The sequence below is a fragment of the Taeniopygia guttata genome, chromosome 7 (genome assembly GCF_048771995.1).
Source record: "Taeniopygia guttata chromosome 7, bTaeGut7.mat, whole genome shotgun sequence".
Taxonomy (NCBI): Eukaryota; Metazoa; Chordata; class Aves; order Passeriformes; family Estrildidae; genus Taeniopygia; species Taeniopygia guttata.
In genome coordinates this window covers 37434605-37450178 of record NC_133032.1, presented here as the reverse complement: position 1 = coordinate 37450178, position 15574 = coordinate 37434605, and the positions used below count along the sequence as shown (strand labels likewise).

The 15574-nt window shown below is 45.5% G+C and overlaps 1 protein-coding gene across 2 annotated transcripts in view; it reads right to left on the bottom strand.

Moving 5' to 3' along the window:
• KIF5C (kinesin family member 5C) overlaps positions 1-15118 on the bottom strand; it is a 68091-nt gene extending 52973 nt beyond the window's left edge. The window contains exon 1 of one of the 2 annotated variants that reach the window (XM_072931751.1): positions 14916-15118. In XM_072931751.1, coding sequence (XP_072787852.1) covers positions 14916-15041 — 126 coding nt within the window. In that variant the 5' untranslated portion in view covers positions 15042-15118. The remainder of the gene's footprint in view (positions 1-14915) is intronic. The other variant, XM_030278138.4, reaches the window with a different exon arrangement.
• Between the last annotated feature and the right edge of the window lie 456 nt (positions 15119-15574).

Sequence of the window (15574 nt, the reverse complement as noted above, 5' to 3'; positions counted from 1 at the left end):
TAGCTTACAAACCCAAATTTCTGAGAGTTCCTTACATTTGGATTCCAACATCTGCTTGGGGTACATTATCCAGGGATTAATCCAGAGCCTAATTTATTGTGGGGCTGAATAAGAATTCCTGAAGGGGTTTAAATTCAGAATTCTTCTCCCTTCCTGACTCACAAACTGAGGAGCTGAGTGCCAGCAGTGCCTGTGCAAGCGAGACAGAATCCATTGGAAATATCCACAGTATCCACAGTGCAGCAAAAGTAAGTAAAGGTGACAAGTTAGAAAAGTAAAATAAACCCTGTGGCAACTGTTTACAAAGTTATATAATTGTTTAGAAAGCTATATATATTTCTTCTTGTAATGAAGAAATTTGTGCTACACTGAGCTATGGCCGAATGTTTGCTCCTCTAAAATCTCACAGCCCCTGAGATTGATGTTTATCTGAGCAATAAAATCGTTTTTAGCCTGAAAATTTCCCCACCCCTTCATTTCTGCACTGACAGGGCAGCACAGAGCTGGGGTTTGGCACTGCCAGATTTCAGCACTCTTGAAGCCCCACGTAGCACAAGAAGAGCTGCAGCACCTTTAGAACCCCTGTGATGCCCTTTTGGGGGGATTCTGTCAGAACAAGTCCTGGCAAGAGGTCCTGGCAGGGTAAAGTCTGCTCCAACCCCGTGCCACGCCCAAAAACCTACTCAAAAACCCCATTCCACATGAAATACCAGCTGAAACCCCATGCCACACCCCTAATACCTGCTCACACTCCATGCCACACCCAAAACTTTGTTCAAACCCTATGTCACCCCTGAAAAACCAACTCAAACCCAAAAAAACCCTGTTCAAACCCTATGTAACACGTGAAAAACCAACTCAAACCCAAAAACCCTGTGCAAACCCTATGTCACACGTGCAAAACCAACTCAAACCCAAAAACCTTGTTCAAACCCTATGTCCCACATGAAAAACCAACTCAAACCCAAAAACCCTCTTCAAACCCTATGTCACACCTGAAATACCTGCTCAAACTCAAAATACCTGCTCAAACCCCAAATACCTGCTCAAACCTCACCCCAAATACCGGCTCATGCCCTGTGCCACACCCAAAACCCTGTTCAAATCCTATGCCACACCTGAAATACCAGCCCACACCCAAAATTCCTGCTGAAACCCCGTGCCACACCCAAAATACCTGCTGAAAACTTGTGCCACACCCCAAATACCTGTTCAAACCCTGTGCCACACCCCAAATACCAGCTCAAACCCCATGGCACACCCCAAATAACTGCTCACATTCTGTGCCACACCCAAAATACCTCCTCAAACCCGAAATATCTGCTCAAACCCCACACCACACCCGAAATACCTGCTCAAACCCTGTGCCCCACCCAAAAACCCTACTCAAACCCCGTGCCACTCCTAAAATACCTGCTCAAATCTCAGCCCACACACAAAATACCAGCTCAATCCCAAAATATCTGCTCAGACCCCCATGACACACCCCAAAACCCTATTCAAACTCCATGCCACACCCCAAATAACTGCTCACACTCCGTGCCACACCCAAAATACTTGCTGAAAACCAAAATACCTGCTCACACCCTGTGCCACACCCAAAAACCCTACTCAAACCCCATGCCGCACCCAAAATACCTACTGAAAATTTGTGTCACACCCCAAATACCAACTCAAACCCTGTGCCACACCCCAAATACCTGCTCACACTCCATGTCATACCAAAATTCCTGTTAAAACCCCATGCCACAGCCAAAATTCCTGTTGAAACCCCATGCCACACCCAAAATACCAGCTCAAACCCCATGCCACACCCAAAATACCTGCTCAAACCCCATTCCACACCCCAAATACATGCTCAAACCCCATTCCACATGAAATACCTGCTCAAACTCTGTGCCACACCCAAAAACCCTGTTCAAACCCCATAATACACCTGAAATACCTGCTCAAACCCAAAATTCCTACTGAAACACCATGCCACACCCAAAATACCTGCTGAAAACCTGTGCCACACCCCAAATACTTGTTCAAACCCTGTGCCACACCCCAAATACCTGTTCAAACCCTGTGCCCCACCCAAAAAAACCCGTTCAAACCCCATGGCACACCCAAAATTCCTGTTCAAACCCAAAATACCTGTCCTCAAGCACAAGCACTCGAGGAAGAGCTAACAATACAAAAATCATAACTTTGAGTAATCAGAGAAAAGCAGGAGAATTTCCACTGGAGCCACAGGGAGCTGATGTTTGAGGTCACGGGGAAGCCCAACCCAGTTTTGGCCAGTTCCCACAAACTCTGCACCCCAAAGAGCCCAAATCCAGCTCTGCTCAGGGGAGGGGAGGAACAGCACAGGGATTTACCACAAAATAAATAATATTTATATCTATATAATATATATATATATATATATATATATATATATATATATATAAAATATAAATAATATCTATATTATTCAATTATTCTAATATATTGCATATTAATGCATTATATTACTATATCATAATATATAATGTAATAGTAATATTACTATAATAATTATGTCATACCTAATTATAATATTATAATATATAAGATATAAGATGTAATATAAATTAATAAATAGAATTTATATATCATATCACATAATATCATATCATGTATAACAATGTCTATAATATCATATATAACAATTATATTATAATAATATAATATTTTAATAATATATATTATATATTAAAATATATTATTAAATATAATGTATTTATATAATATTGTATATATATTATATATTATATATTATATATTATATATTATATTATGTATTATGTATTATGTATTATATATTATATATTATATATTATTATATATTATATAATACATATGAATATATGTCTATGATGTAGTATATATTATATATCATATATTAGATATTATATAGTGTATATTATATCACATAATAGATATTATATATTCAATATTAGCTATTATATAATATACATTATTTTATATATTATTATATATACATTATTTTATATATTTACTATATATTCTACCACATATCACATATTATATATCACATATCATATATTAAACACTAAATAAAGCATGGCTCATTTGAAGGAAAACAGGAATATCCCATATTTAGTGACTCACCCTGATCCATTCTGGCACAAAACCACCTCACGGTGGGTTTTTCTCCCATTTTCCCCCAGCTCCTCGCAGCATTCCCACCTTCCTCCTGCCCAGCCCCAGCATCCCACGAGGCACAAAAATCAGATTTTTTTTTCTGCTGGCAGCAGCTTTGTTTGAAATTTATGGCTGAGTTTATTCCGTAATCCTCAGAAAATCTGGGCTGCACACACAGAATAAATCCTCCATCACCAGCACAAGCAAACAGGGTTTTTTTTTTTCTCGCCAGGAAAATGTTTCTCCACGTGCTCCTGTGTAGTGGGATCAATTTTGCTTTTAGGATTTTGTTTTTTGCTTTGAAGTGAAATGGTGGAAGATGCCACGAAGGGAGAAATAATCGAAGCAAGTGACAGCAGCTTCACAGAGGGGTTTGTGGGTGAGCCAGAAAGGGGAGAGAAAATACAAAATGCACAGGGAGAGGTCCTGAGAGGAGAAAAAAAGGCAAAATGCAAGATGAAAGGGGAGAGAGGGGGAAAAGTAACAAAAAAGAGAGAGGGGGAAAAGTAACAAAAAAGAGAGAGGGAAAAGTAACAAAAAAGAGAGACAGGGGAAAATAATAGAAAAGGAGAGAGGAGGGAAAATAATAGAAAAGGAGCGAGGGAGAAAATAATAGAAAATGAGAGAGGAGGGAAAATAATAGAAAAGGAAAGAGGAGGGAAAATAATAGAAAAGGAGAGAGGGAGAAAATAATAGAAAAGGAAAGGGGGAAAATAATAGAAAAGGAAAGAGGGGGAAAATAATAGAAAAGGAGACAAGGAGAAAAGTAATGGAAAAAGAGAGAGGGAGAAAAGTAATGGAAAAGGAGAGAGGGAGAAAAGTAATAGAAAAGGAGAGAGGGGGAAAATAATAGAAAAGGAGAGAGGGAGAAAATAATAGAAAAGGAGAGAGGGAGAAAAGTAATGGAAAAGGAGAGAGGGAGAAAAGTAATGGAAAAGGAGAGAGGGAGAAAAGCAACAAAAAAAGGAGAGAGGGGGAAAATAATAGAAAAGGAGAGGAGGAGAAAAGTAATGGAAAAGAGAGGGGAAAAATAATAGAAAAGGAAAGAGGGAGAAAAGTAATATAAAATAAAAGGAGATGATGGGATAAAAGGCCATGGGAGAGAGAAGCAGAGGATGGATGTGACTGGAGGTGCAGTAACAAAAATCCAGGTGATTTTCTGGCAGGATTTTTGGCAGATCCTCCCCAAGTGAATGAGGTGAGACCCCCCAAACCCTGGGAGAAGCTGCAGCATCACCCCCAGCTCCCCACTCAAATCCAGCAGAGATTGCAGCAGTGCAGGCAGGGAAAAAAAGAGATTACAGCTGCAGAAAAAACCCAACTTCTGCAACAGCCTGGCTAAAAATACTCCTTAACCCAGTTCCCCCAATTCAGAGAAATCCCTCCTGCTCAGCCTTTCCTAAATGGGGGAATAATTCAGCAGCCAGGATAATTCCTGGGTGTCAGTGTGGCTTTGAAATTCAATTTTACCCCTCAGAACCAGAGGTTTTCAGCTCAGGAGCTGCTAAAATCGTATTTTGCTGACTGGAAAATGCTGCCAGAACAAGAATATCTCGGGAAATTTGGTGCTGCAAAAAAAGTGTGGAAGGGTTTGGGGTTGTTTAATGTGGTTTTGGTAGCAAATCCTCCTCGAGGAAGAGAAATGTTCTGCAGAACCAGCCCAGTTTTTCAAGGTTCACTTGAAAAACTTGAGCCAGGAGAGATTTTTACACCAGCCCAGAGCATCTCCTGTCCATCATCATAACCAGGCAGTGCTTTCAGCAGAGAGAGAAAAAAAAGAATCACTTTTAGCAAAGAATACTATTAAATATTTAAGTTTTTGTCTCTGGATACTCATTTCTCATGGGAAAAAAAAAAAAAATCCCACGTTCTTGGTGTCAATGAGGCTCTGTCTCACAGTTGGAAAATAGATATTTTCTGAAGCTGTCCTGTCACCAGTTATTGACATTTTAACAGGAATCTCATGACAATCACAAGCATTTCCCATAAAAATAGAAATTTTAAAAATTGTAATTAAAAAAAAAAAAAATCCAAAAACTAAACAGACCATAAATATATAGAAATGGTTGGACAAAACCAGAAATCCATCAGCAACCCCATGCCTGAGACTCCACACCTTTAAGGCTGTGAGAGATCCCATTCTGGATATTTTGAGGTGAATTATTGCTTTGTTTGCCAAGATTATTTAAGTATGCAATGTTTTCACACTGCAAAACCCAAATAAACTGAATTAAGGCATTTTTTCAGCACCATTATCCCACGTGCACCTTCCAGGGGAGCTGGAAAAACAAACATTGGCAAATCCAAAGTGTCAAACATTACTGAGCAACTCAAAATCTCTTTTCTGCCTCCACACCTGGCTTTTAAAAGGTTGCAGCAACACCAGATCAAGAAAAAAAAGGGAAAATAAAGAGAATATTTGAGGTAAGTATGGGTGACTCGAAGAACCAAATAAAAACAGACATAAAAACATCTCTGGAGGTTTTAAGTAATATAAAACAAACTACAAGCAAATCCCCCTGCCTAGGAGGGATCTTTTGAGGAAAAGATTCACACCCAAATTCCAAATAAACTTCTGCATTCAACTAAAGCAGCCAAATTCAATAAATAAAAGCAATAAAAATCAAAATGAAAAAAAAAATCTTTACTCCCAAGCCCATTTCCCCACAGAAACTCCTACAAAAAGAGAAACCACAGATCAATGTTAAAGCCTTACAAATGGCATTGCACCCTTAATTTTCTCTTTTTGAACAGCTTTGATTCTCCTGGCACAGTTTGAAATCCTGAGCACACACAGGAGCTTCCCTGGGACAGGGAGCCTCGGGAAAAATCCTCTCCAGTGGAGCACAGAAAGTGCCCCAAATATCCCCAAAAACCCCAAATCTCAGTGCACCAGGCTCAGCAGACACTTGACAAAACAAATCCAAGCCCCAGTGGTTGTTTGGTGCATCCCAGGGGAAGGAAAAGGACTGGGACTACCCAGGAATGATGCTCAATGTTTAAACCTTCTGATCCCAAAAAAAAAAGGAGCTACCAGAGAGGAAAAAGCAACACAGGGTGGCTTAAAACTCCATTTTTCTGTGGTTTGACAGTTTAGCTTGCTGAAATCCATCACCTGTATTTTAAGTTTTGAAGGTTTAAGCAAAAATCCATATTTTTGATAGGATAGGTTTGGAGAAGGATGCCCACGGGGGACTGGGAAAAGGGAAAGAAAAAGATGCCCTGAGAAAACACAAAAGGGAAATTGCCTGGGTGAGGAAATGTGCTTTTCATTCTGAGTAAATCATCTTTGCAGCAGCTCCATCAATACACAGAAGCCATTTTCACACCTGAGCTCTTTTAGAAAATAGGAGAGCAAACACACGAGCAGCTTCATCCATAAAAACCACCTTGATCCCTGCTGGACAGCCTGGCCAGAGAAGCCTGGAAAAACAGGAATATCCATTCCAGAGGGAGAACAGATGAGGAGTCAGAGGAAAATCCAACAAACCCACCCCAAACCACGCTGTCCCCACAGAATTGGCTTAAACCCAGCAAGAATGGGCCAAGCAGAAAAGGATTTTGGTTTGAAGTTTATTGGGGAGTTATCCCTGTTTTGGGAACACCTCCAAAAAACATCTTTTTTTTGCCCTTTTCCCAGTCCCCCATGGGCATCCTTCTCCAAACCTATCCTATCAAAAATATGGATTTTTGCTTTGGGAACACCTCCCAAAACTGGGGCATTTAAAGCAGAACCCCTGAGCTGAACTGGCTGCCACCAACCCCAAAACCTGTGTTTTTGGGATTAGACAAAGGCAGAGTGGAAAAGGAGAATATTTGGAGAAATCCTTATCAGCACAGATGTTTTTATCACTGACATCATGGCTTCAGTGCTTCATGGGAATCTCCCTGCCACAAGAAATTAAAATATTTCTTGCAAAATCAGAACCAAACCCCTCCTCAGCCCCCTGGTTGTAATCTTCCCCCAAAAAAACAAGTGTGGAGCACAGGAATTGCTTTAAATATCAAACCAGCCCCCTGAGCAGCCACACCAGTTCTTCAGTAAATGGAATTGGCTTTGCTTTGCCAGGATTATTTAAGTATGCAATGTTTTCACACTGGAAAATAGACCTGTCACCAATTATTGATATTTTAACAGGAATATTATTAAGTGACCCAGAGCCAGAGGGACCAGCCTGTGTTTGCTCTGTCCCAAAGGAACAGGGATGTGATCCTTCCCGAGGTACCTACAGAGCAAAACCACCCCAAAGGAAAAAAAATAAAACCAAACCAGCCAGAGCCAGATCTGTCAGTGCTGGAAACTGAAATAGTCTGACCTGAAAGCACCAGAGCCACAGGGGATGAGCACAGCACATCACGGAATGAGGAGCAGCAGCCAGATCCAGGTGTTATTCCAGGCTGCAGGAAAATCCCAGCGTGTGCAGGGAGGGAGGGGACACTCGTGGGACACACAGCTCCCACAAAAGCATTTGGCAGCTGCCTGAAGACACCAATTCCTCAGGAATTGGGGGGAAATAAATAAATAAATAAAATATTCAATTATTTAAATTTATTTTTAATATTTATTTTTAAAAATTAGAAAAAAAAATTGTGTGGCAAGCACATTTCTCTCCCTCTCAGGATTTTTCACAGAGAGAAATGAAAGAGAAAACAATTTCTATTTCTGCTCCTTGTTTTTCCCATGTGGAATGTGTTTGGAGAATTGTTTCCCTGGGGTGATTGATGGGTTGGATTCTGGTGAGGATTGTTTGAGCTGATGGCCAATCCAACCCACCTGGGGCTGGACAGAGAGAGGGTCACCAGTTGTGTTAGAGTCAGAGAAAGGAGTATGTAGTTTTAGTATCCTCCTTTTATATAGTATATTAATGTATTTTAGCATAGTTATAATAAAGAAATAATTCAGCCTTCTGAATTGAGTCAGACATGGTCATTTCTTCCCATTGGGTTTCCCTGCATTTACAATATGTTTGTATCCCCAAAGTCCTTCTCAGCAAAACAAAACCAGCCCTTCTTCCTTTCAAACCAAACCCTGCCCAGTCCTGGGTTTGTAAAAGATTCCCAAAAAGTTGACTGAAAGCTCACACAGCCTCGGAGAAAAAGTTTGTACAAAAATAAAGTTTGCATGCAAACCGTGAGATAAGGTATTGTAAATGCAGGTGAACCCAATGGGAAGAAATGCTGATGTCTGACTCAATTCAGAAGGCTGAATGATTTCTTTATTATAACTATGCTAAAATACATTAATATAGTATATAAAAGGAGGATACTAAAACTACATACTACTTTCTCTGACTCTAACCCAACTCATGACCCTCTCTCTGTCCAGCCCCAGTGGGTTGGATTGGCCATCAGCTCAAACAATCCTCACAGAATCCAACCAAGCATCACCCCAGGGAAACAATTCTCCAAACACATTCCACATGGGAAAACAAGGAGCAGAAATAGAAATTGTTTTCTCTTTCATTTCTCTCTGTGCACCTCTATGAAAATCCTGAGAGGGAGAGAAACGTGCTGCCACAATAAGGTGTGCTGGCTGAGGAAGGAATGGAATGGAGATTTCTGTCTCTCATTGTTGAGAGAGGCAGAACTGGAAACAAGTTTCCACAAGTTTCAAACCCTGAGCAGGTTATTTTAGAGAATTAGAACTGTGAAAGATGCATTGTAGCAAGACACATGGGGAAAAGTTACAGGTGATTGGTGTTGGAGTATTACAGCATTTTGTGGGAAAAGCTAAAGGGCTGAAAAACATTTAAAAGGCATTGCAACCAGGAAATGGGGTGGCTTCTGATAAAAGATGTAAAACTCAACACCATTCTATGTCTCACCCTTCTACGAGACCAACAATGGAATAAAATCTTATAAAACCCCTCTCAGTCGGCCCCTCTCTGTAGAACTGAGATTTTCCAACAAAATAAAAAGAGGAAAAGAGGAGCTGGGGAACAGCAGAAGGTGCAAGGAGCAGCTCCCAGCTGGAGGGACCTGCCAGAACAGCACCTCCCATCCTCTGCCAGCCTTTCCACCGAGGCACAAGGCACAGCCTCACATCTCCCATCCAGAAGGAGCTTCTGGCAGGGGTTATTTATAGACACAGGAGCAAAAATCCTCCACAGGCACAGGGCTTGTGGCTTTGGGGGTAGAGATGGACACTTGGCTTTTGGTAAAACCTGCACACACACAAAAAAATCTCAGCAGGGCAGTTTTTAATTTTTTTTTTTTTTAACTGGCCATTTACCCATTATCCAAAGGATTAATTTATTTTTTTAAGGTCTGTTTTACCCACAGAGTGACAAGTGTTTAACAGCACTCCGAGATCTCTGCACAGGAGAGATTTTACAACGTGCTCTTCACTAGCACAAACTCTGCTGACTTCACTGGTATATACAGAATAAAAGATAAAGCACAGCCAAATATTTTAGTGATGAAAACAAGTGAGAATCTCTCCACAAGACATTCCGAAACGTACTTATAGCAGAAAGCATTTTAAAAAATCAATTAAACAAAAGCACAGAGAGGAATCAGGCACCAATATTTGCTTTCCTTTCTGTCACAGAATGTTCCCAGCTGGAAGGGACCCCAAGGCTGCACAGGAATTCCCTCCCTGGGATGTGCCACAGCAGGATCAGGTTTGGTGATGCTTCCTTTGCTTTGGGGCCACATCACTGATTTATGTGCAATATTTCACAACAGAATCTCCCCCATGGGAGTCAAACCCAATCCTGGGGGATGCTGCCACTGATCCCGGAGCCTTCCTGGATCTTCCTGGGATGGGCAGAGAGGGGAGGGGGAGGCTCAGCCTGAGCTGGGCTTTGCAGAGCTCAGCAGCTCCTGCTAAGCCAGGCTGGACAAACTCCTCCTGCAGAGCCAGGCTGCTGCTGTCTTTTATATGGTACATTACGTGTTACATGGGTACAATTTTTCCCCAGTGCCTATTACCTATATTAAATGGTGCTTTTCTATCTTTTATATGGTACATTACGTGTTACATGTTACAGTTTTTCCCCAATGCCCATTACCTATATTAAATGGTGCTTTTCTACTCTAACCCAATCTGTGAGTGCCAACATCACCAAGAACATGGAGGTGAGGAAGGAGAAAGAGGGAGGACAGGACAGGCCCAAATCCCTCCATCTTAAACCTCTGACCCCCATGTACAAAACCAAAACCCCCCTGTACAGCACTCAAAAATTCTTCCCTTTACTTTGTGACTACTTCTACTCTAATATCTAAACTTTTGTGACTTCTTGTTCTTCCTGCAAGGTTGGTAAATCATTCCATGGCTCAAACCCAAAATCACAGCTGTTTCCAGCTGCCTGCCAGGGTCTCAAATGCTTCTGGCCTGGGTCTGGAACCTCCAAAAATGTCTGAGGGACATTTTGAGTTCCCACACACCAGGAGATGTTTGCCTGAACGATCCCCCCCAGAGCAGCAAGCCAGGCAGAAAAACACATTTTTAGGTCTGTCAACCAGCACCATCCATCAGAGAGTCACCTTGAGGCTGCAGAGGAGCAGAGGAGATAAAGGAAGCTGCAGCCAAGCGCAGAGGGAAGCCCTGGGTTTATCCCCTTCTTTATCCCCTTTTCCTGCCCTGCTTGCAGGGGAGATTCACCTCAAAGGCTTTTTGGGGTTTAAACTTCCTGGAAGAAGGGAAACGCAGAGTTTTTGTCTGGTTGGAGGAAAGGGGAATTCAGGGGAAAATATTTTCACCCTGCGAGATGGATGGGAGACACCAAATAAAGCCAAACCCCAAAACCCAGGGCCAGGTCCCAAAACCCGGGGTCAGACCCCAAAACCCAGGGTCAGATCCCAATGCCAGGGATTTATCCAGCTGGAAAGGAGTCAGGACACTGCCCTGGGGAGCTCTGCTCCCACAGCCCCAGCCCAGCCTAAGGAAACTCAGCCCTAAGTGGTTCAACTTTCCCTTTTTGCTGCTCCTGCCCAGAAATACCAAATCATGATCTGTCATTTTTTTGCCCAAGGGAAGTGTAACAGGAGATGACAGTGGGAAATTCAGGGAGAAAGCCTTTTCCCTGTGTTTACTGGGAAGAAATAAATGTATTCAGACTTACTAGTCAGAAAAAAAGAATTAGATGCTTCCCTTAAATCAGTTGTATTTTATTTTTTTCTTACATGATGACATAATTCCTCTGAGGGGAAGTGGATAGTTTTGTTTGGTTTTTTTAAATTTTAATAGAACCTTTCTCTTTCCCATCCACGGATCAAAAGTAAAACCTGCATTGCAGTGCTTTCAAATGCTATAGTAAAACAAAAAAAACCAAAAAAAAAAGTGGTTGGTCCTGGTTTATTTTTGCTCCCAAGAGCTTTTGAAGACTGAAATCCTACTTTTCCTAGAAGGAACTCTGCTCTGGTGGTGCCTTTCCATATATCAGGACTCCTTATTCCTGCCAGGCATTATTTGTTGGAGAAAAACAGCCACTCCAAACCAATAAAAAAAATAAAAATAATAAAAAACCAGCAGCACTTCCTAATCCTACTGCAGTGGGATCCACTGGGGATCGAGTTACAGCAGAGCTCAGGGCTGCAAATAAAGAGGACAAAGAAAAAGGGAAGATTCCTGTGCTCACTTCCACTCCAGCAAAGCACAGCTCTGCCCACAGAGCTCCAGCTGATGGCTCCTCCTCGGGAAACAGAGGCTGGATTTGAGGACATATTGCATTAGTTGAGCTGATTAAAATCCTAAATAATTACAATTTTTGCCTTAGGAAGGGAAAGGCAAACTCTAAGCCTCTGACTAGATCTTTCAAGATAGCAAATCACCCCCCAACTTGAATATCCATGTAAAAAAATATCTGTATAAATAAATACATGCACTTTCCTTGTTTCTCTCTATTTTTGTAATGTCCATGGTAGGAAATTACAAGTTGCTGTTTTTTTTCCTTTTTTTACCCTCACCAAGAGAATTATTTCCTGCCTCCAAGACAAAAAACCTTTTCCAAACCATCACAGTCACTGTTTTCCCAGCCAACAGATACTTTATAGACAAAGACACATTATGAGTGGGGAAAAGAGAATTCTAAACTCTGATTCTCTTCAAAACACTGTAAAGGATTTACAGGAGCTGTATTTTAATCTGCTTTTAATATGTCTGAGGGTTTATTGATTTAGGGGGAGGGGAACTCGCTGACATTTGTTTCTTAAACATCACAATGGCACAGAGATATTTTCCCTCCCCATACCTGCTGGCCAAATCCAGCCCTCTGCTGCTGCCCAAGATTGATAACAATTTGATTTTTCTATTGTTAACAGGCTGCTGGATGGTGCCACAGCTTTAACCTTCACAGAAAGACAATTAATTTGGCAGGACAAGAGGGCGTTTCATATTAAAAAAAAAAAAAAAATAACAACCACAAGCTGTTTATGCTCATAATTCAATCTTTTTTTTTTTTTTTTCTCCTGTCATGGCTGTTCTGCAACTTTCACCAGCAAAGTTTCTGATGACCTCAAGGTTTTGGTAAGGATTTTAACAAATTGTGCAAGGAGCTGTGCTGGCAATTAATTGTAGGGTCTTTTCATCACCATACAGCAGAGAACATGTTATTGATGACCAGCATATGAAATAGATGTCACAGATGACCAGTATATGAAATATTTATATGTCATATAATACATATAATAAATATATATGAAATAAAGCACCACAGACCAGCCTAAATCAAAAATCTGACTGCGAACCCCCACCCAAAGTGGCACTGGGGGGTTCTGAGTGCTGCCCTTTGAGGGACCCACTCTGGGAGAGGGAAAAGGGGAAAGGGAGAGGGAAAAGGGGAAAGGGAGAGGGAAAAGGGGAAAGGGAGAGGGAAAAGGAGTGGGAGAGAGGGAAAGGGGAAAGGGAGAGGGAAATGGGAGAGGGAAAGGGAGAGGGAAAAGGGAAAAGGGAGAGGGAAATGAGAGAGGGAAAAGGAGAGGGAGAGAGGGAAAGGGGAAAGGGAGAGGGAAATGGGAGAGGGAAAGGGAGAGGGAAAAGGGAGAAGGAAAGGGGAAAGGGAGAGGGAAAGGGGAGAGGGAAAGGGGAAAGGGAGGGGGAAAGGGAGAGGGAAAAGGGAGAGGGAAGATGCTGGGCTGGAAAGGAGCCGCATCCCGACCCTTTGTTCCCATTAAAGCCCCGGAGCAGCCGAGCCCCAGCAGAGCGCGGGGGGCGCGCAGGGCCGGGCGGGGATGGGGGGTAGAGGCGATTTGGGTTCGTTTCATCGTTTTAGATGCGGAAATTAAAAAAAAAAAAAAAACAAAACTTGGGCGGCATCCCGCAGCGCTGCTCAGCACTCCGCGGGGCTGCCGGGCACGGGGATGCCGGGGTGGGGATGGGGATCCCGGGATGGGGATGGGGATCCCGGGATGGGGATGGGGATCCCGGGATGAGGATGAGGATGGGGATCCCGGGATGGGGATGGGGATCCCGGGATGAGGATGGGGATCCCGGGATGAGGATCCCGGGATGAGGATGGGGATCCGGGATGAGGATGGGGATCCCGGGATGAGGATGGGGATCCCGGGATGAGGATGGGGATCCCGAGGTGGGGATGGGGATCCCGGGATGAGGATGAGGATGGGGATCCCGGGATGAGGATGGGGATCCCGGGATGAGGATGGGGATCCCGGGATGGGGATGGGGATCCCGGGATGGGGATGAGGATGGGGATCCCGGGATGGGGATGGGGATCCCGGGATGGGGATGAGGATGGGGATCCCGGGATGAGGATGGGGATCCCGGGATGGGAATGAGGATGGGGATCCCGGGATGAGGATGAGGATCCCGGGATGCGGCTCCGGTGCCGGCGCTGCCGCAGGGGCGCGGCGGAGGCGCGGGGGCCGCCCCAGTCGAGCATGCCCAGTCCCCGGCATGACATCAGCGCCCGAGCCCGCGGCTCCCCCGCGCCCCCCGGCTCCCCCGGGACCCCCGGCACCCGCGGGGACCCCCGGGCCGCTCGCCCGGTGCGTCGGGGACAGCCCGGACGGGGGGACACGGGCAGCGCCGCCGCCCCCATCCCGCTCCGCGGCTGCGGCAACAATGGAGGGGATGGAGGGGATGGGGGAGATGGAGGGATGGAGGGGATGGAGGGATGGGGGGGATGGATGAGATGGAGGGGATGGAGGGGATGGAGGGGATGGAGGGGATGAAGGGATGGGGGGGATGGAGGGGATGAAGGGATGGGAGGGATGAAGGGATGGAGGGGATGGGGGAAATGGAGGGATGGGGGGATGGAGGGGATGGGGGGGATGGAGGGATGGGGGGGATGGAGGGATGGGGGGGATGGAGGGGATGACGGGATGGAGGGGATGGGGGGGATGGAGGGGATGGGGGGGATGGAGGGATGGAGGGGATGGAGGGGATGAAGGAATGGGGGGGATGAAGGGATGAAGGGATGGAGGGGATGGGGGGGATGGAGGGGATGAAGGAATGGAGGGGATGAAGGGATGGAGGGGATGGGGGAAATGGAGGGATGGGGGGATGGAGGGGATGGGGAGATGGAGGGGATGAAGGAATGGGGGGGATGGAGGGATGGAAGGGATGGGGGCGATGGAGGGATGGGAGGGATGGAGGGGGCAGCGCGGGGGGTGATGCTCGCCCCGAGAAGAGGGATGTTCGCCCCGAGAGGAGGGATGCTCGCCCCGAGAGGAGGGATGCTCGCCCCGAGAGGAGGGATGCTCGCCCCGAGAGGAGGGATGCTCGCCCCGAGAAGAAGGATGCTCGCCCCGCCCGCGCGGGGTGCGGGATGCGGCAGACTCACCCCGATGACCACGGTCTCGTCGCCCTTGAATTTGGGGATGAATTTGTCGCCGCGCAGGATCTCGGCCTCGTTGAGGGGCCGGAAGCGGCACATCACCTTGATGCTGCACTCGGCGGGGTCCGCCATGGCGGCGGCGGCCCGGCGCTGGCGGGGCACGGGCGGCGGCGGCGGCGGCGGTGGGGCCGCCGGGCGGGGCCGGGCCCGGGCGGGGCTCACGGCCGCGGACACGCCCCGGGACGGCCCCCGCAGATCCGGGGGATGAGCGGGAGAGACCCCGGACACGGCCCGCGGCCGCCGGTGCCGCCCCTTGCACCGCCCAGGGACACTTATTCTGCTCGGGGACACCTTCCACTGCTCGGGGACACCTTCCTCTGTCCCCTGGGACACCTTCCATTGCTCCAGGGACACCTTCCTCTGTGTCTTTCCACTGCCCAGGGACACCTCCACTGTCCCAAGGACACCTTCCTCTGTGTCTAGGGACATCTTCCTCTGTTCAGGGACACCTTCCACTGCCCAGGGACACTTCCACTGTGCCCAGGGACACTTCCGCTGCCCCAGGGATGCTTCCACCACCCCAAGGACACCTTTGACTGTCCCAGGGACACCTCACCTTCTACTGTCTCCAAGGACACCTTCCACAGCCCCAGGGACACCTTCCT